Here is a 25176-nt window from a genome sequence, read left to right as displayed (position 1 = left end):
GGGCCGCCCGTACTACTACACGCCCCCGGCGACGCCGCCGCCGCCGCCCGCGGCCGTCGGCGGGTGGGACTTCTTCAACCCGTTCTACGGGACGGAGGAGGTGGCGGCGGCCATCAGCGACGAGGAGATGCGCGCGGTCAGGGAGCGCGAGGGGATCCCGGACCTGGAGGAGGCGGAAGAGGAGGAGGACGACGAGGGGGAGAAGCCCGCTGCTGCTGCGGCGGCGGCGGAAAAAAACCCTAAATCCGAGGATTCGCTCAGGGTGGCCAAGCAGGAAGAGGCCACCGAGGTGGCGCGGAACAACGGCGCCGGCGGGCTGGAGGTGTCCGTGGTGCTGCCGGGGCGCGAGCTCCTGGCGGCGCTCAAGGAGGTGGAGGAGCTCTTCGCCCGCGCCGCCGAGGCCGGCAAGGACGTCTCCGGCATGCTCGAGGCCGCCGCCCGTGCCCCCGACCTCAAAGGTCCGGCCTTTATCCCATCCCCCCAACTTCTCTCTTGCCCAATCTTTGCCACAAATGTTGCCGAACCCCTTTTTGCTGTTCCTGGGAAAAAAAATGCAAAGATTTGGGCGTAAAGCTGTTCTTCTACATCAGAAGAAAGAAGGCCTCGCGTTACTTAGCAGGGTGGATTTGGGGAACTTTTTTTAACTCTCAGGGTGGTATGGAATTTACTGTTCTTTGTTTAGGACCTCACTCACTTGTGGCCCTGGAGATTAGATTAGACAGAAGCACATCTCTTAGAAAAGTGCCTTTAAATATTCCCTGATGCAATATCCGCCACACGGTCAATTTCTACTTTGTAGTCATGTCATGGCCCCTTTTCATGCTACTACTTGTGGTTCTTCATTGCCAAGGTGGTCCTTTTGTGCTACCAATGACTAAAGGCGGCCTGCTTCATGATTGGCGCCATGAATCTGCACTTCCGGTCCTGCTACAAGGAGTGGCTTTTGCTTGATGTTCGCACACCATTGGCAACAGATTGGGTGTTATTATTGGTTGCTGTGTAGTATCTGGTGTGTGCTTGATTGATGGAATTAAAATTGGTGGTTCTTTCTTGGTGCAGAGAACTCGTCGAAAATAATCCATGCCATTGCGTGGCATCGGTCTCCGTCGTCCGTGTCCTCATCTTATAGAAGCGAGCTGGGAGCAAGCTCGAATAGTTTGTCGTGGACAGAGAAGAGCGAGACCAACAAGAGCGATATATTTGAAGACTATGGTGGGATGAAGTCTGGAAGTCACTCTCAGACTTTAGGGAGATTGTATGCTTGGGAGAAGAAACTTTATGAAGAAGTTAAGGTGGGTTGAATCTGTTTGAGGTTGGATACCTTTTATATCTGCTGTAGTCATTTGATCTTTCATGTGATTACATAAGTATAGAGAAGGCTTTATATCATTAAAAGTGAAAGCAACTTATTCTTTTAGGAAAAGTGGCACCACATTGAAATGAAATTGCGGCTTATTTTTGTATTGACATGACTTAAGTGAACAAGGCTAAGTTTAAAGACCTCCCTGTGGAATTCTTGACATGGTGATATTACTGATATGTGCTATCTGTAGATCAAAATCAATGTGCTAATTTCCTGTGCACCATGGTCACATTGCATTTTTTTCTTCGAAATGGGGCATACCCCAGCCTGTGCATCAAAGCGATGCATATGGCCGTCTTATTTCCTGTGCACCATGGTCACGTTGCATACTTTTTGTGCCCATGAATTAGTGTATATATCTGTCTTTCATGCAAGATGTTTTAAGTGCATTTCATATTTTTTACATCTATTTTAAATGACTTGGTTTGGTGCAGGCTATTGATCAAATCAGACAAACATATGAGAAGAAATGTGTGCAGCTGAGGAACCAAGACGCCAAAGGTTCAGAGCTGCGTTGTGCTGAAAAAACCAGGACAAATGTGAGAGACCTGTACACAAGGATCTGGGTTTCTCTAAGAGCTGCAGAATCAATATCGGATAGAATACAAAAGTTACGGGATGAGGAGCTCCAACCGCAACTTGTCGAGCTGTTGCATGGGTAAGCTGATCTTATTGCTTGTGTGTAGGATCGATGTAGTCTTCTTGATTCAATACTTACGCTTTCCCTGCTCCATGGCAGCTTTACAAAAACTTGGAAAGTGATGGTGGATTCGCATGAAACTCAGAGACAGATAATGTTCGAGGTGAATTCCTTCACCTGCCCTGCTTATGGGAAGTTCTGCAACGACGCCCAGCGGCATGCCACTCTCAAGCTGGAGGTTGAACTCAGGAACTGGAGGTCCTGCTTCGTGAGCTACGTCAGTGCACAGAAATCGTACATTGAAGCTCTCGATGGCTGGCTGTCCAAGTTCATCCTAACGGACACCATCCGTTACTCCCGAGGGATATCCTCTATCGTGCCCAACAGGGCTGGTGCGCCGCCTCTGGTCGTGATCTGCCACGACTGGCACACCACGATGTCCAAGTTCCCCTACAAGCGCGTCTCGTTCACCATGCGGAACTTCAACCGGAGTGTGCGGGTGCTGTGGTTGAAGCAGGGGGAGGAGCAGCAGCAGAAGCGGAAGGTGGACGGGCTGGCCAAGGAGCTGGACAAGAAGGCCACTGCCTACAAGCGGGCGGAGAACAAGGTGATCGAGACGAAGCTCCTCCTGGAGCACCGGCCGGGGGAGCAGGAGGCGAGGCAACGCGTGGAGCAGCTGTCGGAGCGCAAGGAGGCGCTGAATGTGTTGCGGCGGCGGGTGGAGGCGGAGAAGGCGCGACACCACCACTGCATGCGCGACACCCACGACGTGACCCTCAATGGCTTCAAGATCGGCCTCGCCAGCATTTTCGAGTCGCTCGCTGATTTTTCTCGGGACTCTGTGAAGCTCTACGAGGATCTCCTGGCACATGCCGGCACCCCCAAGGAGCGCTTGGAAAAGGGCTCTTCGGCCTCCGAGCAGCAGCAGCAGCAGGCCTGTGCCGACAACGAAGGGCAACCACAGAGCTCCTACCCGCACCAGGCCACCGTCGAAGCGAGATGACTCTTGAGTCAGCAAACAGTATTTATCGTCTGTTTTAATTAGGACATTGTTGTGCTGTTGCATTGCCCCGGTTTTTTGGACCCCTAGACTGTTTAATCTGACGTTAATTAGGCTTGTAGAGTAGCAGCATGGATGCTGGGTGGGTGGGGGCAGAGGGTCGCCATTGTTGTGGGCGTGCATTGCATCTGCTGCTTGTAATTATTCTTTTAGCCTGATATCAAGTGAGGATTCGCTCTGCTGTTGCTGTTGCTGTCGCTGTCATGATAATGATTCCTGCTCCACAATACCGAAACTGTTGCTGCATATACAGTGATGCTTTCTCTACTCCACAGTATGCAGCAGTATTCGCTGCTATTGCATATACACACAGTACCTACCGGCGCAGCAGCAGCTGGTAAACGGCACGGGGAATCAGTCAGGGCTTCCCTGGCCCTGAATGAATAGTACCAATGCCAATGCTGATCCTGTTGGAGGTATCTGTGATCTTTTGAGTAATAGTCAAATGAGAATCCTGCAATGTGAATGGCAAATGATTCATGAAAATCCGTTCAAACAAACTCAAACTGCTTTGCTTGTCTGGCTCAAACTAGACTAGTGCTGACATTGCTTGTCAGGGTGATCACTATACAAATCATGGAGGAGTCTTCATGTTCTGCAGTACATTAGTAGCATATATTCATTTTTCCTCTATTCTTTCTGGGCAGTTGCTTGTATTAACATATAATGCAAATTTTGCTGCCATTCATACCGCGCTAGCATTTTAGATGGAAAAGAATTCATCCAGGATCTGGACGCCGGTCTTTGTTGACACTAGAAGTCTTGATTAATCCATTATTAAGACAAGAGGAAACCCTTGAAATACTAAAAAAAAATGCGACTTGGGGGGTAAGAAACCCTCCAAGCAATTCAATAGATGATATTTGGTGTGTACAGCAAGAGAGCGGGCGCTAGCACTCGAACTCAGGATCTCGCGGGTCACTACAGGTATCAACACCTGGCAACCATCCGGGCTATGCCTCGGTTCACAACCCTTGAAATACTGAAACTGTTGCTGCATATACATACTACAGTAGTAGCAGCAGTACTCGACGCCGGCCAGGCCATAGTGTCACTCCTGAGCAGCAGCAACTGGTAAACGGCACGAGGAGAGGAGTCAGGGCTTTCCCTGGCCATGAATAGCATCATACAGCCAATATTGATCCTTTTGGAACTATCTGTGATAGTGATACTATTATGTGTTGTTTCTTCAAATAGTCAGGTGACAATGAGGAAATTTACCTGGCAAACATTCATCCGTTCAAATAAAATATTTAGTTGTGGTAACAGAAACTTGTACTCCCTCCCATGCATATTACTTTCCACTAAATGGATGCATCTACAATTAAAATGAGTCTGATAGATCTATATTAGTGTTAAGTAATATGAATCAGAGGAAGTAATGTAAATGGTAGCTGGCAAACATTTTTTTAATACTGCAAATGGATGGCAGGAGGAGAGAATCGGGTTAAACTAGATAGTTAAACTAGATAACTGCTTGCTGGTTTGGGACAAATGTATAGTTGTGTTGACACGGACCGTAAATTATTACGTCCGTTCTAAAATATAGGCCTTTTCAGAACTAAACACATACACCACAACTTACCCATGTGCTATCCATTCATGTCACTACAAAAAAGATACACAACAAAATAGTTACAAACAGATGATGCAGTAGATTATGAAGACTCTTCATGTTCTGCAGCAGCACATATGTGAATTTTCTTCTGCTTGTCTTGGCAGTGGCTTGTACTAATGTACTGCAAACTTTGCTGCCATTCATTCATATTGGACTAGCATTTCAGATCGCAAGGAAATAAAAATCAAGAAAGAGATTCGTCCAAAATCTTGACGATAGTCTTTGCCTCCGAAGTACTGATACTTCAAAGTCTGCCGTGTCCGTGTATAATACTCCGCCGATACTTCGATACTCTGATACACGAGCGATACATCCCAAGAGTATCAGCTTTTCTGATTTTAAAAAGAAAGAAAAATAAAACGATACACCGCCAGGGACGTCGTCGACACGGCTGGGACACATGAGCGTTGGGAAGGCCAATCAAAGTCCACTAGTGACCCTAATAACCAGTGTGCTATCTATCTAGTTGCTTGATTAACCATGGAAGTAGTTTGGATTGAGGCCTCAGGAGTGAGCGCACCGCCACCGACTGGAGTCACTAGCTGCCGTCTAGAATCGCCTCCCCACAACCTGGAATCGTTCTCTCCACCGCCGCCTCAATTATTCTTTGACTTCACAAGTCATTGCATAGCATTTCATTAATTTTATATGTATATTCGCCGTATCGCCGTATTGTTGTTTCCAGAAATTGCCGTATCCCGTATCCCCGTATCTCTCTCGCCGTATCGGAGCTTCGTAGGTCTTTGCTGTTACCTACCTTCACAGTCTTGACAGTACAAAAACTGTTGCTGATCACACCTCAAAATTATCAGCTTCAGTATCAGGAAACATAATGGCACACACTGTTGATACTTCCCTGACCCTGAATAGTAGCATTGCCAACGCTGATTTTTTCGGAAGTATCTATGATATATGATGCAGTCATGGAGAGTGTTTGGAGCAATCAGATGATAATCCTGAGAAATGTAAATGAGATACATTCACCTGCTCAAACGAACTTGATTGTGGGCTGTGGCAAACAAAAGAGGCTGGTTCCTGGTAGCATTTCAGATGGCAAGGAAAACAAGAAAGAGATTCATCCGACATCTGGACAGCCCATAGACTCAGTTGACACTAGATTGATTCATTAAGGCATGAGGAAACCCTTGAAATAGGAAAGAACGGTTCATTTGTTGCTACCTTCATCAGTCTTAACAGGTGAACAAAAGAATGCATACCTCCAAATTTTGAGTTTCAGTACCAGGAAACACAAGGGCATACACACTACACAGTACAGCGATAATACTTAATACTACACCTTGAACAGTTGGGAAATTTGTTCCCACATACATGGTAACAAAGATACCGAAACTGAGTTCGATTCCTTTTCCCATGAAGAAGGTACATACATGAGTAAAGCAGAATATACACATTCCTACAGTCCTCCCTTACATAATGTTGACATGTCTTTGGAGCTAACCATGGTAATAACATGAGATGATACATAGGTTTTATTGGACAAAATGGCAAGCACCATTTATACCTAGTGCTGCTTCCTCCTCCTCGTTCTTCTTGTGGTTGTGGTTGTGGACTCCGAAGGCGGCCTGGACCGCCTACTTTGGGCTGCCTGCCCAGCCACTCCACAGACGACGAGTGCTGAGGAACTGCTGTTGCAGCGTTATCAGAATTAGAAGACGGCAGTTGGACCCGATTGCCACACCTCCAAATTATCAGCTTCATTATCAGGAAACATAATGGCACACACTGTTGACACTTCCCTGACCCTGAATAGTAGCATTTCCAATGCTGATTCTTTAGTTTGTATCAATGATATATGATGAGCAATCAAATGATAATCCTGAGAAATGTAAATGACTTACCTGCTCAAATGAACTTTGATTGTGGGCAGTGGCAAACAAAAGAGGCCGGTTCCTGGTAACATTTCAGATGACAAGGAAAAAGAAATAGATTCATCCAACATCTGCATGGCGACATAGACTCAGTTGACACTAGATTGATTTATTAAGGCAAGAGGAAACCCTTGAAATAGGAAAGAACGGTCCATCTGTTGCTTAACTTCATCAGTCTTAACAGGCGAGCAAGTGAATGCACACCTCCAAATTTTGAGCTTCAGTACCATGAAACACAAGGGTATACACAGTACAGTGACAACACTCAATACTACACCGTGAACAAACAGACACGACAGTTGGGAAATTTATTCCTGCATACATGGTAACAAAGATACCGAAACTGTGTTCGATTTCTTTTCCCATGAAGGAGGTACATACATGAGCAAAGCAGAATATACACATTCCTACGGTCCTACCTTACGTAATCTTGACATGTCTTTGGAGCTAACAATGGTAAAAACAGGGCATGATACATAGGTTTTATTGGACAAAATGGCAGGCACCATATATACCTAGTGCTGTTGCCTCCTCCTCATTCTTCTTGTGGTTGTGGACTCCGAAGGCGGCCTGGACCTCCTACTTTGGGCTGCCTGCCCCACTATAACAGCTACCGTGCTAGATGTCGACGCCTGCTCCACAGACGACGACTGCTGAGGAACTGTTGTTGCAGCATTATCAGAATTGGAAGACGGCAGTTCGACCGGATTGCCACTCTCAGGGGCAGCGTTGCGCCGCACATGCCGCATTGTTAATGGGGAGGGTGAAGCAAGACTAGGTGAAGCTCTCCGACGCACAGTCGTGGCAACCCTTGTCCCGCCTTCAGAAAACACGGCCACCTCAACATCGCCTACAGGTGGAGCTGCCTGGCCTCCCAACTGATCCGGGTTTTCTATCAACTGCCTCACCATGGTCGCAATGCCTCCCGGATCTGGCATCTGCAGCTCCTGCCTCAAGCTCTCGCTCCTGTTGGCGCTCGGCCTGGGAGGGACATCACTGCTGGAAGCGTCCCGTTCGCCGCCTCCTCTTCCATAAATCGGTGTGACGTTTACCTCGAGCACCTCCCCCTTGCAGACAGGGCACTCCGAGTGGGTTGAATGTGCATGGAGCCACTGATACAAGCACGGCCAGCAGAAGAGGTGGCCACACGGTGTAACCACGGGTTCCTTAGCTGCATCGAGACAGATATTGCACTCGAAACTGGCGTCGCATCCGCAGTAGTTCCCATCGTTCTTGACAGCACCCTTTCCTCCCATCTTGCCATTAGCATCGAGGTTCTGCCGCCTCGATGCATCCAGAGAGTTATGCGACCGCTGGATGGCCTGCGCCAGCCTTTCGGCATCCGGACTGGTCGCCCGCTGGTTGCGGCTCGCTGGCCCTGCCCGCACAATGTGGTGTTGTTCACTCACCTGGATCACCCTCTGCAGGCGGAGCTCATGCGTCGTGTCCTCAATCGCACCCCCGACAGACTGCCTCGTGCTGACCATCTCCGCTCTGGCGGCCCGATCAGGCCGTGAGAGCCTTTCCACCCACTCGAGCCGAACTCCTTCCAACCCAGCAAGGGGCAGCTGCTGCGGCGGTGGTGGAGAGGCATTAGCATCATGTGACGATGCATCGAACCCCACAGCCGGTGAACCAAGAGCCTCTTCGCTGTCCGCACTCAGGCCATCAGACTGAGCAAAGATCATAGGAAAATCTACCCCCCATGAACCCGCCGCATCCGGCGAGTCTACCTCGTCCAGCGGCAGCATCTCCTCTTGTGCCGCCAGCAATCCCGCTGGCTCATCGTCCTCCGTTGAGATTTCCGGAATGACCAAGTCCGGCAGCAGCACGTAGTACTCGCTGTCCGTGCTCAGGCCATCATCGTCCGAGGAGGACGCATCATAAGAAGGCAGAGCGGCCGGTTGAGCAGCACCGAGAGCATCCTCGCTGCCCGTACCGAGGCCATCATCATCCGAGGATAAATCGGTAGGCACGGCGGGGTCACCAGCGTAATCCTCGCTGTCGTCTGTGCTCGGGCCGTCGAGCCAGTCGACGAGGATGGGGTCGATCGGCGGCATCTCCGGCGTGGAGAGCGCGTTGGACGGCGGCGAGTATGCCGCGGGCAGCGGCGGCGGCGGCGGCATCTCCTCTGGTGCCGGCGATCCTGGTGCAGGCGATCCTGCCGCTGGCTCGTCGTCCCGTCGTGGAGCCTCCGGCGCCGGCGGCGGGCAATCCATAGCTGCGCCCAGGCGGCCTGGAGGCCGCGGCAACGGAGGTAGGCCCAGGTAGAGGTTCAGATCCATCCAGCGCCGGCCCGGGCGTTTGGGGCGCGCACCCGGGGCGGGGCCCCAGGGGCCCGATCCTTGGTTTGTGTCCGGGAGCTACTCGGCGGCGATCTGGGCGGCGGCGAGTCGGGGCGGGTGCGGCGATCTGGTGGCGTAGGAGCTCGGTAGACGTGGCCGGCGGCGTCGGTGGAGGACGTGGTCGGGGGGCGGGTCGAGAAATGGCGGTGGGGGTGGGAGACGGCGACGGCGACGGCGGCGGGGATGGGAGGCGACGGGGTGAATACCCTAGCCGTTTGCGTTTGGTAGTAGAGAGACCGTGTGCGTGTGGACTCGTGCGGTCCGGGGGTCAGGCTGGCACGCGCGCGGTGGCAGTTGGCGGTAATTTCTTCACAAATGGAGGGGGTCCTGAATAGTGTTGATTTTTCTCAGAAATATGATCACACAAATAGGCTGGTTAGGATTGGAGTCAACATTCTCTTCTCCTGATTTATCCTTCGTTCAGAATTACACGATACAGTTAAATGCATGAACATGATCTTTCTGGAAATTTAGCACATTTTTTTCTGTAATTATTGTTCTTTGTTAAAACTCGCATAGTTCAGTTTACTTGGGATGACATCTCACTGATTAACATGACTAGAATTGAAGCCATCAAATAAAGGATATCAAAGGAGAAGGAGGATGAAAATCGAACATTTGAGAGGTTCACTAGAGAAGGCATTATCTATGAAAATTCAGTTTTCCAGAACATAAGTGTGGACGTGTGGTTACCTGTAAGTTTATCATCCGAATGGGCCTTCATCATTCATCACTCCAAACCTTTTTCTTGGGTTTGAATCTTTTCTCTTGTTGAGTTTTGACTACGTAGATACTTCAGTTCAGAAAACATGATGGTCATCATGGAATTTAGTCGCGCAACAAGTGACCCCCATTAATTGTCAGAATATGTGGCGCCGTAAGTCTTACAGGATTGTCACCTAAAGAAATTTATCAGTATCCCAAATTAGTTCTGACTAGCATGCATTTTCATCACACCAGTACACAGACTGAAGAAAAGACCAATGCCATGAAGGCCCGGATCGAATACATGAAGGAAGGGGAGGGTTTCAATCACGCGACAGATGTTCTTAAACAAGGATGTCTTTGTGCCACTATCATGCTTTCTTCCTATTATCCTTGTCATTTTGACTTGATTTCTTATGGGCTTAAATTGCAGCTGAAGCAATGGACTTTATGCATGTCAAAGCTACAATGGCATTGAGCTTCTCTGTTACTCACTCACTGGAGTCAATAGACGCCTGCTGCTTTAGCTCTCTGTGGTTGTAGAGTGGAAAGTTGGTTCAGGGATCATGCTCCCCATGCATGATACAATGGTGCTAGGCGACATGGAGAGAAATAACCAATTGTAGTGTGATTTACAAATGGAAAAAATAGAGTATTTTCAGTTCTGATCCCCGAACAAATTAGGAATCCAATTCCCTTGAAAATGCAGTATGTATAACAGACAGTCAAGGGAGATGCTGACACTTCATTGGTAAACCCCCATTAGTACAAGTAGAAATCTCCTTATATACTCTTCTCCAAAACAAACAATTTCAATTTTCTAAAACTGAATGTTAACATAAGATAAATATTTCAAACAAGAACAAAACAATGCGATAAACGTACATACTAAACTATTACAAATATCCGCAATAAAACATCAGAAATTGTTTGCCATTTGATACGTCGACACGCACACATAAGGTGCTATAGGATCTTCACAATAAACAACAAAGGAATTAAAAAGGATGGACGCCGATTTGGCCATCCCCAACCCAACAAAGGAAGCTAGGATAAGCAAGCTCGGATCATAGGTGGCCACGGCAGCTTGTACGCGTACTCCCCAATGTGAGGCTTTCCCCGCAAAGCCTCCGGCAAGACGGACAACGAGAGCTGGGCGGCCTCCTTGTCGAGAGCAAGATAACCATTTTGAACCCGCCAGTAGGCGCAGGCCTCGGTGCTCCCAACGAACATGGGCAGCCCGTTGGCCGTCCAGTAGTCGTTGCCGCAAATCATAGTGGTGCCGCGTGTGGCACTAGAGGTCCAGTGGCCGCCGCTGGAGGACGAGAACGCGCATGTTCTGGCAACGCCATTACGTTTGAGCGCGCACGTCACCCTGAAGTTTGATAGGCTGATATATGCGCCTGGAGCCTCACCATTGAGGAGGAAGGTACCCAGGAAGTTGCAGCCGTGAAACCAGGCCGAGAGCGGAATTGACCTGATGCGCCGCGTCCGGGGATCACATATGACGAGACGTAATGGTGGCTTCGAGTAGTACTCTTCGTCGAAGAGCAGTAGAAGTAGGAGGCCGCCCCGAATGTCAGCGAGCTCCCAACAGAAATTGCTCGACTCCGGCTTCGGGAGGAAGTCGAGCGTGAGGTTCCTTGTCGGTAAGATGTTATTCCACTGCGACCATGATTTGGAGGGAAAGAAGGCAGGGTTAAGACCGGGCGGACGTGAGCTGTATGAGCGCCCGTCAACACGGTAGTGGCCGATGATGTGGAAGGACTGCGCGCCGTGGAGGGAACGGATCACGCGGCCATTGTCCCCTGCGATGATGCGTCTCCAGCGCTTACAGGCGCACGCGGCGCGGATAAGATCAAGAGGCGAGGGGAGGCGTAGGAACACCAGCTCGAGCATGTCGTCCGCTACAGTGTCAATTTTGGCCACCGTCGCAGCTCCCGTCCGAGCCTTGCGGCGGCGATTGTCCCCCATGACGACCGTGATTGATCACGCGGAACGCATACGTCTGGATGGACAAGAGAACCTCCGTGTCTCTTCTTTTCTATATTTATTTATCTTCTCGGTAGGTTTTATCTAAAAAAAAAATCTTCTCGGTAGGTACCTAAGGGATTACTCATGGCAAACTATCCTAACATGACACGGGTGTTTACCTAGTTTTGTTTTTGAGGGAGACTATTTACCTAGTCGAGACTTTCTCCAGCTTTACGTTTATATATACGGACTCAAAAACAGGAAAATAAAACCGAACTCAGCAAATTCAATGGACTCCACGTATGGCAACAAGAAGATTAAAGGCAATATTAGTGTCCCATTATTATTTGCAACAGGCCACCCGGCACCCGGCTTTTCTAGTTCCGTAGAAAATGGTGGGATATATAAAATGCGCAAAGAGTAATTCTCATACGTGTAAAACGGGTTACCTAGCCCCTCCGAGGATTCGTTCGATCTAGAATTCTAGATGTGCCTTCTCTCTTTCCGTTTTTGCTACTGCAGATTCGGGAGAGTATATAGAAGATGAAACTGATTTTCGGGAAGAAGCTACTTTTGCCTCGAAGAAGGCATGTTGAACAGTTCACAACTTCTCGCTTTTAGCTGCTACTAGGATTAACGAGTATAGAAACAGACTGAAGGAACCTTCAACCTTCCTTCACTAGCCAGTGAGAGAAAATTGCAGCTAGCACCACACTTTGTGGCTTTTGTTGCATAAAACATAAAAATAATACCATTTTTGCAGGTAGCCCAGTTTGTTGTCTAATTTGTTGCACCTATCCCAAATCACTAGCTTAACTGGTTATTTGACGGGCTGCTCCGCAGTTTTGCTGGCGTGGCATCCAGCATGGCATCCAGCGTGGCCAATCGGCCCAGCTACAACGCTCAGCTGCCCATGCTTCTCACATCCGCCCAGCCATAGACTCCACCCGAACGGAAAAAAGAAAGAAAAAGGAGCGAGTGTAGGCGACCACAACCATCTCGCGGCGATACGTCCTGCGGACAAAGGCGGCGACGCAGGTGATGGCGTAGACGACGGTGTAGGCGGCGCTGGCGGAGGAGATGGCGTGCCGACAATGTGGGCGACCGTCTCCGATGACCCCATCTCTCCGTTTGGTGGATACATCAATCTGCTGCTATCTAACGGAGATGGGGCGGGGACGATGCCGTCCGGCAGCATCGGAGGCGGCGCGTCGGCGACCATGCCGACGGATTTAGAAGTACTCCGCCGCACCTCTAGGTATGTTCTCCTCCACCATCAGCCTCCCTCTCACCTCTGATTATCTTCACGAATTTAGGATGGGGCGGAAGAAAAGAACCCTAGGTAGCCTCCATGAATTTTGGTCTCGGGTCGACGTCCAAATGTAGTACTTTTTTAAATTTCGTGGTTTTAATTTGACAGTTTCAGGAATCTGTATGGGAATGAGTATTTAGTTGAAATAAAATGTGGAGAGGTGAAGGCGCCACACATGCCTACACCTACAGCTCCCGCTGCGCCGCCACACCAACAACATGTTTGTGGTGCATGGACTGGAAGATGACGAGCAAGGCAAGTGACCATTATATGAAGAGCAGGTCATATAGTTACTTCACAGCTGGTCTAGAGGCGCAACAGAGGGAGAACACCATTCAAGATGGCATGGAATGAGACAATAAATCGAGAACTTTGTATGAAACGACATTAGCCAGCTAACAATTGCAAAGATTTGTCAGTCCAGCAAATAGACAAGTAGATAACTAATTAACCTGCAAACATGCAGATAATTAAAGAACCAACTACATAGCAGAAGTAGTAATTAATCAAAATGAGATGAACTAGATGGATAATGCATGCGGTCATCATCTGATTCAGAAGAAGAACCGCATATATTGCACTTCTTCAACATGTATGCGTTGTGTGAGGAGTGAGAATTGTCGATGTGCTTCTGTGGTTTTCAACGGGTTGAATGGCTACCGTTAGAATGAGGATTTCGGAATGGAGCCAAAAGATCGAAAATAGCTAGTCGGTTGCTCGATTTCCCTGTAAAAAATAGAACCGCTACAACAGTATAAAAATAGCGCCGCTATAACGCTACGAAAAATAGCGCCCATAGCGCCGCTAATAGCGTGATTCACGCTATGGCGAGCCAAATATGCATAGCGTAGCGTTCACTCTTCAAATACGTTATAGCGTCGCTATAACGCTGAAATAGCGCGCTATTTTTTCGTTGATGATGACGCTGGACGTTGCCTGGCCTTCTGCGCGGGCACTAATCGGCCCACAACGCGCATGACCCGACATGCTCAAAAGCGGGGGCGGCAGAAGGCTGGCTAGCGGCGCTTGCAGCATCCATCAATGCCCCGCCGCTTAGCCTTCCACGCGCGCCATTGATGCGGAAGGCGTCGAAAACCAGTGCGGGCATTGATGGTGTGGCCCTATGTACCGGCCTTTGCGCCGGCCACTCCCACACAACCACCGTCCCTGCCCCACATCGCCACCATCGTCGTCATCTCCCAAGGATGCCGAAGATGCCACAATGGTTCAAGAAGGCGGCCAATGACCATGAGGCCGGCTCATCCACGGGACATCGCCGCTAGTCGTCGCCGCCTCGGCCTCCTTGCCTCGCTCGGAACCTGCCGCCGCCTCCGAGTGGCGGAGGTCCGCCAACACCAGCGGTGGGAGAGGCACCGGTGATACTTCCCATTGGGGGGAGTGCCAATGCCGGTGGCGCAAGGTGGACCCAATACTCTACAACAATGCCTCCCTGCCGGGAGGCTGACGGCTCAACCGAGATAGGTCTACGGTTCAGCCACACTCATCGACGGCCCAACGTTCGATGTTGAGATGCGCCACCGCATCCAGTACGTACCTCCTGTTGGTGATATGCCGTGATCAAGGCGCACAATTATCATGTGGGAGCACGAGGCTCCCTGCGCGACACATGAAGTCAAGGACTTCATGCTGACGAGGACTATGGCGACCTCGCTACGGGCACCGACGGCAACAATGATAGCGACATTGACACCGACGAGGGCGACGAGGAGGACACCGCACCTCCAGCGGTGAAGCTGGAGTCATACATCCTAGAAGGTTTCGACGATGATGAGGCCACCACGTGCACCCTACCCGCATCGAAGGAGGAGGCGCGGTGGAGATGGGAGCTCGGGATGGAGGATGTCCTCCAGCTCAGCACATTGGTGGCGCAGCACTAGCCGGAGCTACCAACGCCTCCGCCGTTTCCACCGCATGCGCTGGCTCAGGCGCAGTGGATTGGCCAGATGCTCCCCCGCCACCGCCACCGCATCAGGTGCCTCCAGTTAATCCGACATGGCCATTGCAGAGACCACCCGCGTGGCAGCCACCGGTGCCGCATACCTGGAGTAGCCTGCCTGGCCGCAGCAGGGCCCGTGGACGCCACCCCCGGTCGTCGACCTCACCTAGGACGAGGATGAGGAATAGGCGGCAGGGTCATCACCACCGGCGAGCGCCGCGCCAACGCGCGTAGGTTAGCTAGGGTTTTCCTTATTTTATTCTCCTATGCAAATTATATTTGAAATAATAAATCTTTTAAAAATTTCCCGTGTTTTAAAATTTTAAATTTCTAGTTTCATTTTCAGTCCTCAGGCGCGATAGGCCCATCGGCCATATTTCTTTTAAAAATGACCAGTGGCGCACCTTTAAGTTGTGCCACTGGTATGTGACCGCACCGGCCTGGTGCGCCACAGGTTAGGCGCTACCGGTGGCGCATGCCCGTGTGCCACGGGCAACACAACTTTGTGGGCTATGGAAATGCCTTTTCCTACTAGTGCACAACAGAACGATGCAGCTAATATATCTAATCATATGTTGCTCAAGGCTGAACCTGATGAGGTTCTTTTATTTATTTATTTCCTGAATGCGCTAGCACCGTATGAATGCCTATCTATTGTGGTGATCGATACATGTTCTTCATCCCGCAGGAGGAGGTCCAGAAATTCAGAAACGAAACATAAGTAAATTTTTGAGCAGTACTTCCTCACCAGTGTAGTTAGATTGTGAGCACACTTTTGGGCTCAACATGACCAGCTGCAATTTTCTTGACACATGTGTGGTAAGTGCTGCGACTTGTGGCTGGATGCCAAGTAATAGCTCTTTCCTTTGCCATTGAGCTTCTCCGGTACTCACTGGATTCAAAAGGAACCTGCTGCTGTATAGCTTTCTGAAGTTATAGAGTGGAAGTTGATTCAGGAATCATGCTTCCCATGAACCAACGGTGCTATCTAACATGGAGAGAAACAGCTAATATCCAAGTAATTGGAAAATGAGAGTATGGCCGATGTCTTATCTCTGAACAAATGAAGAAACTAATTTCCCCGGATTGATCCTTAATTACAATTTCTACGCAAAATCTCATTTTGTGTGATAACACTCATGGTGGTGGTAGTCAACGGTTCTACAGAAACAAAGAATTTCATTTTTTAAGGTAATCTCGCGAGACAATATAAATGTTTAGAACAACAACAACAAAAAAAGACAATATAAATGTTTAGAACAACAACAAAACGATCAAATGAACTGAAGTAATAAGTGATCACATACACAAGTAAAAAAGACATGCTCAAATATTTGCCACTTATGGCTACATTATCCAATAGAGCAAGCGATCGATGACAAGCTCATAAACACACATGATTTCAAGGGCGTGTATTCAAAATTTCAAAGGGTAAAAAAATTACAGTCTAATGCCTAGTTTTTGGACGTATACTACTATGATTTACGGCTCCAAAACGCTTACACTGAAAAATATGCTTGTGGATATGTAGCATCTACCAGACAGTGCATATTTACCCCTCCACAAGAGCTTTCTCTTCATGTTTCAGACAAACAGCAGCCTATACAATTTAAAGTTCAAGATAGAAACATCAATAAGATATACTGAATTTCGAGCTAATTCAATCGGAACGGAATGTGGTATGAATTTTTAGTGTACCTCAACGAATGGTTCAGATAATTCGAGAGTGTCGAGCAGCCGGCGTGAACATCGAACCTGATCAAGATGGCGATTGGCGAGGCGACACGAGATGTATCGGTTGAAGACACCAATAGCTGAAGAGGCGATGCGGGGGCCGCGCTGGGCTTGGGGACGAGGAGACGCGGAGGCCGGGATTACTTCGTAACCGCGCCGCTCGTCACCGTCGTCGAGGCCTCTAGGATTCAGCTGATCTGCAGCTCGCTGGTGATCGGTGCTGCGATCATGATTCAGGAGAAGCCAGTTAAAACTTGACACCGGCCTGCGTTCTGGAGTCGGGCGCTCCGCGTCCGGGCGTGAGCGTGGGGATCGATCTGGGCCAGAGCTAGTTGGGCCACGGGAGAAGTTGGCTCGCTTCTGTTTTGGACTCAAATCTGAATACAGTGCTGTGTATCTTATTTTCGTTTTTTCCCCTACATATACCTCATATACACTATAGTAGTATATGTGTAGTTTTTTGTCAAAAAAATTGGGTATGCATTTGAATACCCTTGAATTGAAGTGGGCCCGCCCCTGGGGACATTCAATTAAGAGCTAGCAAACCATTCCAACTGCTTGTCCCCCGCTTACCCGCGGCTCCCTTGGGCGTGGTGGACATCTCCAAGGCAGCTAAGGTAAGCATGCTCGAATTGTGGGTGGCCACGACACATGGTACGGGTACTCCGGCGCATGGAGCTCGCCCTGGGGCATGTCCGGCAATGCGTAGAGCTTGGCAGTGTCCTTGTCAAAACAAAGAACACCGCGGCTTCCGGCCCTCCAGTAAGCAATGGATCTGCCACGGCCAAACCCCGTGAAGGAGACATGGCAATCCCACCCCCAGTAGTCGTTTGCCATTTTGCCATGCATGGTGGAAGATGTCCAGCAGCCGCCGCCGGTGGAGGAGAATGTGCAGGCCCTTGCGATGGTGTCTCGACCTCCGCCGGCGACCGCGGTCGAGAAGATGTAGGCCCGGTCGGTGACGCCCCTATTTTGGTACAACACATACGCCACCCTGAAGTTCGACATGCTTATGTACCCGCGTGCGTCCTCGCCGTGGAGGAGGAAGGCGCCCAAGCAACTGGACCTGTGGAACCAGGCAGGGAGCGGGATCTCCCTGTAGCCTCGCGTCATGGGATCGCAGACGACGATGCGCGATACCGGTGTCGGGTCCTTTTTCTCACTGTGAAGTACAAGGAGAAGGAGGCCGTCCCTGCTGTCGGCGAGCTCCCAGCAGAAACCGCTCGATACCGGCTGCGGGAGGAAGTCGAGCGCGAGGTCTCGTGCAGGGAGGATGCTTGCGGCCCACGACGAGTAAGTGCAAGGCAGAAAGGAAGGGTTTCGCCCATGCGGCCGCGAGCGAGAAACGAGTCCATCAACTCGGTAGTGGCCGACGACGAAGAAGGACGAAGGGCCATAGAGTGAGCGGATCACGCGGCAACCGTCAGCTGCGATGATGCGGCGCCAGCGCCTGCAGGTACCCGCGGCGCGGATGAGCTGGAGAGTCAAAGGAAGGCGCAGGAAGACGAGCTCAAGAATCTCGTCGGGGACGGCGTCCGCTGGCACGTCTCTCGTCCGGGCAGTCTTGCCGCAGCGGCCATCTCCCATTGCCGTACGTGTTGGCTTGAAGAACTTTTCTCCGAGATAAGAAGTTATGAATCGTGTGTCTCCTTTTCTAGTTCTACGGTCAATTTCCCGTTATTTAAGGATCTACACGCGCGTACTCGAACCAGCTCCTCTTCTAGTCGGATACAAACTCGTGGCAAACTGTCCTAACATGACACGGCATTTTACCTAGTTAACCTAATGGCCTGCTAGCAAACTCGAAGTATGGCAAAAAAGATTGTGTCCAACAGGCCGCGCAGTTTGGTAGTGAACTTTTGGGAACCGATGCTTGGGATGAGAAGTCATGCAATGCAAGAAGAACCAAATTTACGTTCAGTTTAATCGAGACATTGTTAGTTCGATGTATACATCAGATGGATGAAGGACAAAAAAATAATGGGCCTTTCTAAGTCTTAGTCGACTGAGACTTACAGGCGAATTACATTAGTGTGTTTTAGTGCGAATCTAAATGAAATGCAAACAACAGCAAACACGAATCTTCAAGCAGAAACAAAATCCAATGATGGAACACGTGACTAAGATATAAGCTAAGTCTCATCTAGTTGAAACTTAGCAATTGCTGCCTGCGGCGGGCTCTTCTTTCCCTGTCGACGTCCTCCACTGGCGGGAGATCTTGGCGGCGGCGGTGCACTTCGTGGAGATCGGTGCAAACTCGACCGATGGTAGTGCGGCGACCGGCAATATATTATTCAACTAGTCTTGAAACAGGGCAAGGGAATTTGCAGGTGTTTTCTCGGTCATCTCGGCTACCAAGATAGTTGTGCCGCTGGTAGCGCAAAGTGCACATATATCATTATCGGGAATACACAACCATCCAGGAGCACCAGCCGCTCCAAGCACACCCCATTTAGGCTTTCTTTTGTATTAAAGTTTTTTGTGGGAATAGTGGGGATAATTTCTGGTATTAGAGTATTGAGCGAGTTTAATTCGATCCTACTTTTCTCCAAATCTTAGTGCATTTTTCTTAATCCCAAGACTTTAACTCTACCTACTGGATTGCAGAGATAGCGTTTTGTGGAGATTTGGTGACGGGAGAGGGTCACTCAATACTCTAGTGTATTATCCGCGCCTATCACCACAAAAGTTCTAGTACCAAACAAGCCCTTACTTGGATCATGGCGAACCCGCGGTAACAGAGTCAGCGCGATCTTGTGGTCCGCGTGGGGAATGTACGTACCCTGCGCTTGATGCGTGCGTCCATGCAGGCCCGGCGCTGGGGCAGTGCTCGCACCGGGCCCCCGATCGCTAGGGGCCTCACCCAGGTACTAATACGTTATGCAGTACAAGTGCAGATGCAGCTCACGTTTGGAAAGAAAAAATTCAATCAAGGCATTGCCTTCCTTGTACGCACACATGGATAAAGAAAAGGAAAGCCCATTGACTCCATCCGGCCGGCTCGCGTGGAAACTTTTCATGTACGCATCGTCTTCTCCCCTGCCCTCCTCCTTCACTTTTCTGTTCCCCGACCCGAATCACCTCCGTGGCACCGACGATGGCGCGACTCTGCTCGTCAAGATTTCTAACCGTTTTAGAGGAATCAATGAATGAGGATATCATGATCCATTGATTTCCAAGAAATCTCTCTGCAACGGTCAGTACAATCCCCTTCTATATATTCCTCAAGATTAGTCTGTTCTTGCTCGTTCCTGCCGATTTGATTTGATTTGTTCTCAACTTCTCTTTCCTTATTCCCCAATCCTCATGTTCTTAAGCCTTGAGCAAGACAGAAGGTTGAAGAAAGGGGGAAAGCATGAGGGGAATCGACAGCAGCACGCAGCTGGGTAGTGGCCGGCAGGCGGCCAGCGCGGCGGCGGCAGCGTCTGGCGGTCAGCAGCAAGTGGCCAGCACGGTGGTAGACTGTTAGGGCAAGCCAGCGACATCGAGTTGATTTTAACTTTTAATTGCATGTCCTAATTCATTTTGTGTAGTGACAACATGTCATCGAGAAAGTGTATGTCAGGTCATGAAAAGCGAGAAAAGAGAAAGCGAGTGGATGAGCTAATAAAATTCCAGAAAGGGTGCCATTGAGAAATTGCAAGTCAATACGAGCTGGAGGGTCGGGTGGAGATCCAGAGTGCGAGATGTGGAGTACAAGCACAAGTGTAAATAGAAGTGAGAGCTAGAATTTGAGCTGAAATGCAATAAGATGTGAGTAGAGTCCAAGATTATGTTAAATGATTAGTTTTTAATTAAATCAAATATCAGAATTTTTCTCTATTGCTTGTGTACAGGGCCTTTTTTTTTCTTGCACCGGGCCCATAATATGTTAGGGCCGGCCCTGCGTCCATGGAGCAGTCGTCGCATGGTCCATAACTCAGGAGGGAGTCGGCGAGCTTCATGGAGACGATCGCGCCGGTGACCGCTCCGATGAGCAGGCCGTCCTATTTCACGAAGCCCGTCTGCGGGCTGCACGCAAATAAGCAATGCGTATAATCGATCACCGAAATATTATGGGTAGTAAGCAAGGTGTGCTTGTGCTTGTATGTAGTGAAAATGTGTGGCGGCTCTGGTGACCTCCGATATTCCAGCGGACAATATCATAGGAGAGCTAGAATATATACAGGCTGATCGCTTGATCAGAAACCGGCGATCGAGCCATGCTCAGCTAACAAGAGTCCAACACTGTAATGTTTGTGCCATCAAACCACACACGTTCGTGCTCGCGTTTGGGCGATCGGCACGTATGAGTAACTTGCCCTGCCCCACGCACGGATATAAGAGGGCATCATGGATTCAAGCGCGAGCGCCCGCGACTGCACAAAGAGCCATAAACCTCAACACAAGTAAAATTTTAGGCCAACCTAAGCTTCTAAAAAACAAACAAATTTTCTTTTACGAAATTTAATCTTAAGACCATATCCTTGATATGCCTACAACAAAAAACTCAAAAACAAGGCAGATCGACAAGCTCACGCAAACACATACGTTCTCTCGGATCATAGCAACAATGAAAAAGTGAATTAAGAACCTGGAACTCCTCCATGACCATCTCCAAGCCCACCAAGGCAGCTATGATAAGCAAACTTTGATGGTAGGGGGCCACAGCAGCTTGCACACATACTTTGGCACGTGATGTTGGCTTCGGAGCCTAAAGTGCTCCATCTTGTCCTGCATGACATAAGAGGAGAGCACGGTAGCCTTTTTGTCAAATGCAAGAATAGTGCCATCTTTTCCCATTGTCCAGTAGGCGACTGACCCGTTGTCGTTACACCCTATGAAGCAGATGCAGCCTCCCAGAACCCCCAGTACCCGTTGCGATAGATCACAGCGCTGTCACTCCTGCCATCACCATAGGTCCACTGACTGCTGCTGGCAGATGAGAATGTGCAGGCCCTGATGATGCCACTATGATAGAGCACACACGACACCCTGAAGTTTGAAAGGCTAATACACGCACCCGGGTCCTCTCCGTCGAGGAGAAAAACACCTAGGAAGTCACAGCCATCAAACCACTGTGAGGGAGGGATCTCGATGTAGCGACGCACGAGGGGGTCGCAAATGAGGATGCGTGGCCGCGACAAAGGGCTGAGGAGGAGCAGGAGGCCATCCTGAATGTCACTAAGCGCCCAACAGCAATGGCCGTACTGCGGTATGAAATCGAGCGCGAAGTTCCGCTTGGCGAGGATGTCAGCACACTGCGAGGAAGAAGATGGAACGAAGACAGGGTTACTACCTGGCGAACGCATGCCAGGGTGCGAGGGCTTGTTGACGCGGTAGTAGCCGATGGTGTAGAAGGATGGCGGTCCGTGGAGGGAGCGGATTAGGCGGCCGCCATCGGCCCCGATGATGTGACGCCACCGCCGGCAAGTGCACGCGGCACGGATGAGACACAGAGGCGATCGGAGATGTAAGAACACCAGCTCGAGAATCTCATCCGGCACGGAGTTAATATTAGCCGCCGGCGCAGCTTTCCTCCGGCCAGTCTCGGGGCGGCGGCAGTCCCCCATGCACGCTTTGGTTTTGCCTAGAGATTGATCTCGTCGAGATATTTCGAATGCACACGTTTGGAAATCCTTGGCCGACCTCTCGTGTCTTTTAATCTCTTCACAGTATGACGGGGCCTACAAGGACACGGCAATTTATACCTAGTTTAACTTGGAGACTTTCTAGCTTTTTACTTGTAAAATACAGACTCAGCTATAGAGTAACCGAACTAGCAAACCTACAACGCCATGGACTCCACGTATATAACAACAAGACTGAAGGCAGATTTTAGACCTACTAGTACTATATGTAGGAAGTATTTTTTTAACATGTAGTAGGCGAGAAGGTTCGGTAGAAAAAAAGTGAATAAATAGCTGACGAGTCATTCTCGCGTTTGTACAAACTCGGGATACAATGTTACCATAAAATCGGTTACCAAGTAAGCAGTGACGGGTGCTAGTCTACTTAAACCTCTCATCCATTTGTCCCACTACTTAAACCTCAGATCTGAGTCCAATAGAATAGCTGAGTCACACTACTTTATGTTACTTTTCACTATGACTAGTCTGGTGCTATCATCATTATGTGATGGTGGTTATCGGTTCTAGCCCGGCGACAACCCCCTATGCATCTACTTAAACCTCTCATCCATTTGTCCATTCCACCTCGTCTGTGCATCGCCAATCAGCAGGCTCTCTTTGTTCTACTTTGGCACAACTGTAGTGTTGAGATATTTCTCGAGGACCATGCAACCTTGATAGAAGTTCTATGCTCGGGAGGATGTATTGAATTGATGCACTATTCAACTTTTTTAAGAGTCTGAACTAACAGAGATGTAACCGATGGTTGTGTCTTACTGTAAAGAATTGTTTACTCGTGATCCATCAATGAATTACGATGGGTTGGTTAATATGACTTTGGAACTAATCAACTGTGTAAGGAGATTTCTAATGAGGAGATTAGTGATGCTTTATTCCACATTGATCCTATATTAAGGCCCTTGGACCTGATGGCTTTCCTACACGGTTTTACCATCGGAATTGGGAGCTGAAGTGTAATGATATCATACTTGCGGTAAAATGTTTCTTTGATGCTGGGTTCATTCCAGAGTGTATCAATGACACTTCAATTGTCTTAATTCCCAAAATTGATAATCCTATGGAGTTGAAGGATTATCGTCCCATTGGAGTATGCAATATTTTGTACAAGATTGTGTTGAAGTGCCTTGCGAATCGACTTCGACCAATATTGGGAGATGTGATTTCTAAAAATAGAGTGTTTTTGTACCAGGGCGGATGATTACTGGCAATGCACTTTTGGCGTTTGAGTGGATGAATTTAATGGAGTACGCTGCTGCCAATGGTTCCTTTTTTTTGTTCATAAAATTGATTAAGCTTTATGATAGGGTTGATTGGCATTGTTTGGAGAGTATAGTTTATAAAATGGGGTTCTCTCATTGGTGGGTGCAACGGATCATGACATGTGTTACGATGGTGAGATATTCACTAAAGTTCAATGGAACTCAAATGGAAGTATTTTCTCCAACTCGTGTCTTATGTCAAGGGGATCCATTTTCTGCTCTTTTGTTCATGTTTATGGTAGATGGTTTGTCAACATGGGCGGAGCCACCACCGGGTCGAGCGTGGTCGTTCGACCCCCCTTAGTTTGTGGCGAAAAAACAAGACCCCCCAGGCCCAGTTAAGCCCAACAGGTATCGACTAACGAAGAGCGACGGACGGAGCGAGCACACCTCTGCCGCCCCGCACAACAAGACGCCCCGCCGCCGCCACGCCCTGCTCCGGCGGCTCGCCCCCCCTGCGTTTCCCCTCCGCCCCACTGTGTTTCCCCGGCCCGCTGCTGCCTTTTTCTTCAGGAATTGCTGGCGTTGATTGATGATACTCATGTTGTTGCTTCTTTGCCACAATCATCACTTGGTTCACCGTCTATGCATCCATCCATGATCCATCCACACCCAAGTACCCAACCATCCATCAGGATAGTTAGATGCTTGCATTGACCAGAGAAAACCAAGGTTGCTTTCCTAGGGATTCTTGTTTTGCTTCATTGGCAGCATGAAGAGAAGGAAACTGGTATCTTGCTACAAAGCTAGTGCTGACCTTGCATTTTCCTTCCCCATCCACTCTTCTGTCCTTATATATGTCATTGACTCATTGATCATACACTTTTTGTATGCCCGTCGACATCTTAACCGGTCGTTGATTTCAGCCAATCGACAAAGAAACTTCTTGAGCTTTCACGGTAGGCTTCTTCGATGGACGCCGGCGGCGATGAGGAATCACGCAAGAGGGCACGCATACAGGTTGATTTCCCCCCTTTTTTTTGAGTTTTGATACTTGCTTGCATCATTACAAGGTAGAAATCCGGGGTAATTTTTAGTTTCCCTTTCCAATGTTGTAGGCAAATGTTCCTGAAATTTTTGATCTAGCAAATGTGGTTGCCGATCCCGGAATTCGGAGACCAATGTTGTAGGGTTTTCTCTGCGATGAATATTATAAAGCCATATCTTCCGAATAAGATAGGGGATGATTGACTCAATGATTTGATGATTTGCTATGTCGAGAAAGATATATTTGCGAAAATTGATGACAAGAAGATGATGCTACGCTCCATTCGTACAGCAACCATAGAGGTCATCTTCCGCGGGGCTTTCGTCTTTCAAGCTTAGATGCAACTTAATGGTATGTACTATCTTATCAAAATATAGCTCTATTTTGGTTTCTTGTTTTTTATAGTCATTTTGTTGTTGTAATTGATGAAATATATGGAAATTGAATCTGTTTGGATCTCTTTTATTGAATACATTTGCTCTTTTCTGTCAAAAAAATAATTTAAAGCTTAGTTTCGACCCCCCTCAGTTCAATTCCTGGCTCCGTCACTATTTGTCAACACTATTAAGGCATGAAGTAGAGGCAAACTGACTTATTCCAATTAAGGTGTGCCAAAGGGTGCCCGGTATTTTCCAACTATTGTTTTCAGTCTAAGTCGTCGATGGGTCTCGCTTCGCTCCCTCACTACCCTTCTGACATTCC

The 25176-nt window shown here is 48.9% G+C and overlaps 3 protein-coding genes across 5 annotated transcripts; 1 reads left to right on the top strand and 2 right to left on the bottom strand.

The window, feature by feature from the left end:
• Nucleotides 1-289: 289 nt before the first annotated feature.
• LOC124655216 (protein ALTERED PHOSPHATE STARVATION RESPONSE 1-like) lies at nucleotides 290-3160 on the top strand (the record flags this gene model as incomplete). Its single annotated transcript, XM_047194150.1, is given in 4 exon segments — nucleotides 290-458; nucleotides 1060-1292; nucleotides 1798-2021; nucleotides 2103-3160. Coding segments are annotated over 4 exon segments (1398 nt in total). The 3' UTR covers nucleotides 3007-3160.
• A 2826-nt stretch (nucleotides 3161-5986) lies between these two features.
• Nucleotides 5987-8935, bottom strand: LOC124653037. Of its 3 annotated transcripts, XM_047192093.1 has the most exons (3): nucleotides 8304-8935; nucleotides 7141-8270; nucleotides 5987-6264 (listed from the first exon to the last, which is right to left on the bottom strand). In XM_047192093.1, the coding sequence occupies exons 1-3, from the start codon at nucleotides 8853-8855 to the stop codon at nucleotides 6204-6206; spliced, it is 1743 nt and encodes a 580-aa protein (XP_047048049.1). In that variant the 5' UTR covers nucleotides 8856-8935; the 3' UTR covers nucleotides 5987-6203. The 3 variants fall into 3 exon arrangements, with proteins under 3 accessions (XP_047048049.1, XP_047048047.1, XP_047048048.1); XM_047192091.1 differs by having other exon boundaries at nucleotides 7141-8935; XM_047192092.1 differs by lacking the exon at nucleotides 5987-6264 and having other exon boundaries at nucleotides 6708-8935.
• A 1732-nt stretch (nucleotides 8936-10667) lies between these two features.
• LOC124657559 lies at nucleotides 10668-11594 on the bottom strand. The gene has a single exon (XM_047196089.1). The coding sequence runs from the start codon at nucleotides 11592-11594 to the stop codon at nucleotides 10668-10670; it is 927 nt and encodes a 308-aa protein (XP_047052045.1).
• Nucleotides 11595-25176: the final 13582 nt, after the last annotated feature.

Source organism: Lolium rigidum, chromosome 5 (genome assembly GCF_022539505.1).
Source record: "Lolium rigidum isolate FL_2022 chromosome 5, APGP_CSIRO_Lrig_0.1, whole genome shotgun sequence".
Classification (NCBI taxonomy): domain Eukaryota; kingdom Viridiplantae; phylum Streptophyta; class Magnoliopsida; order Poales; family Poaceae; genus Lolium; species Lolium rigidum.
The sequence above is the reverse complement of the archived record's forward strand: the minus strand, read 5'-3'. Positions and strand labels throughout refer to the sequence as shown.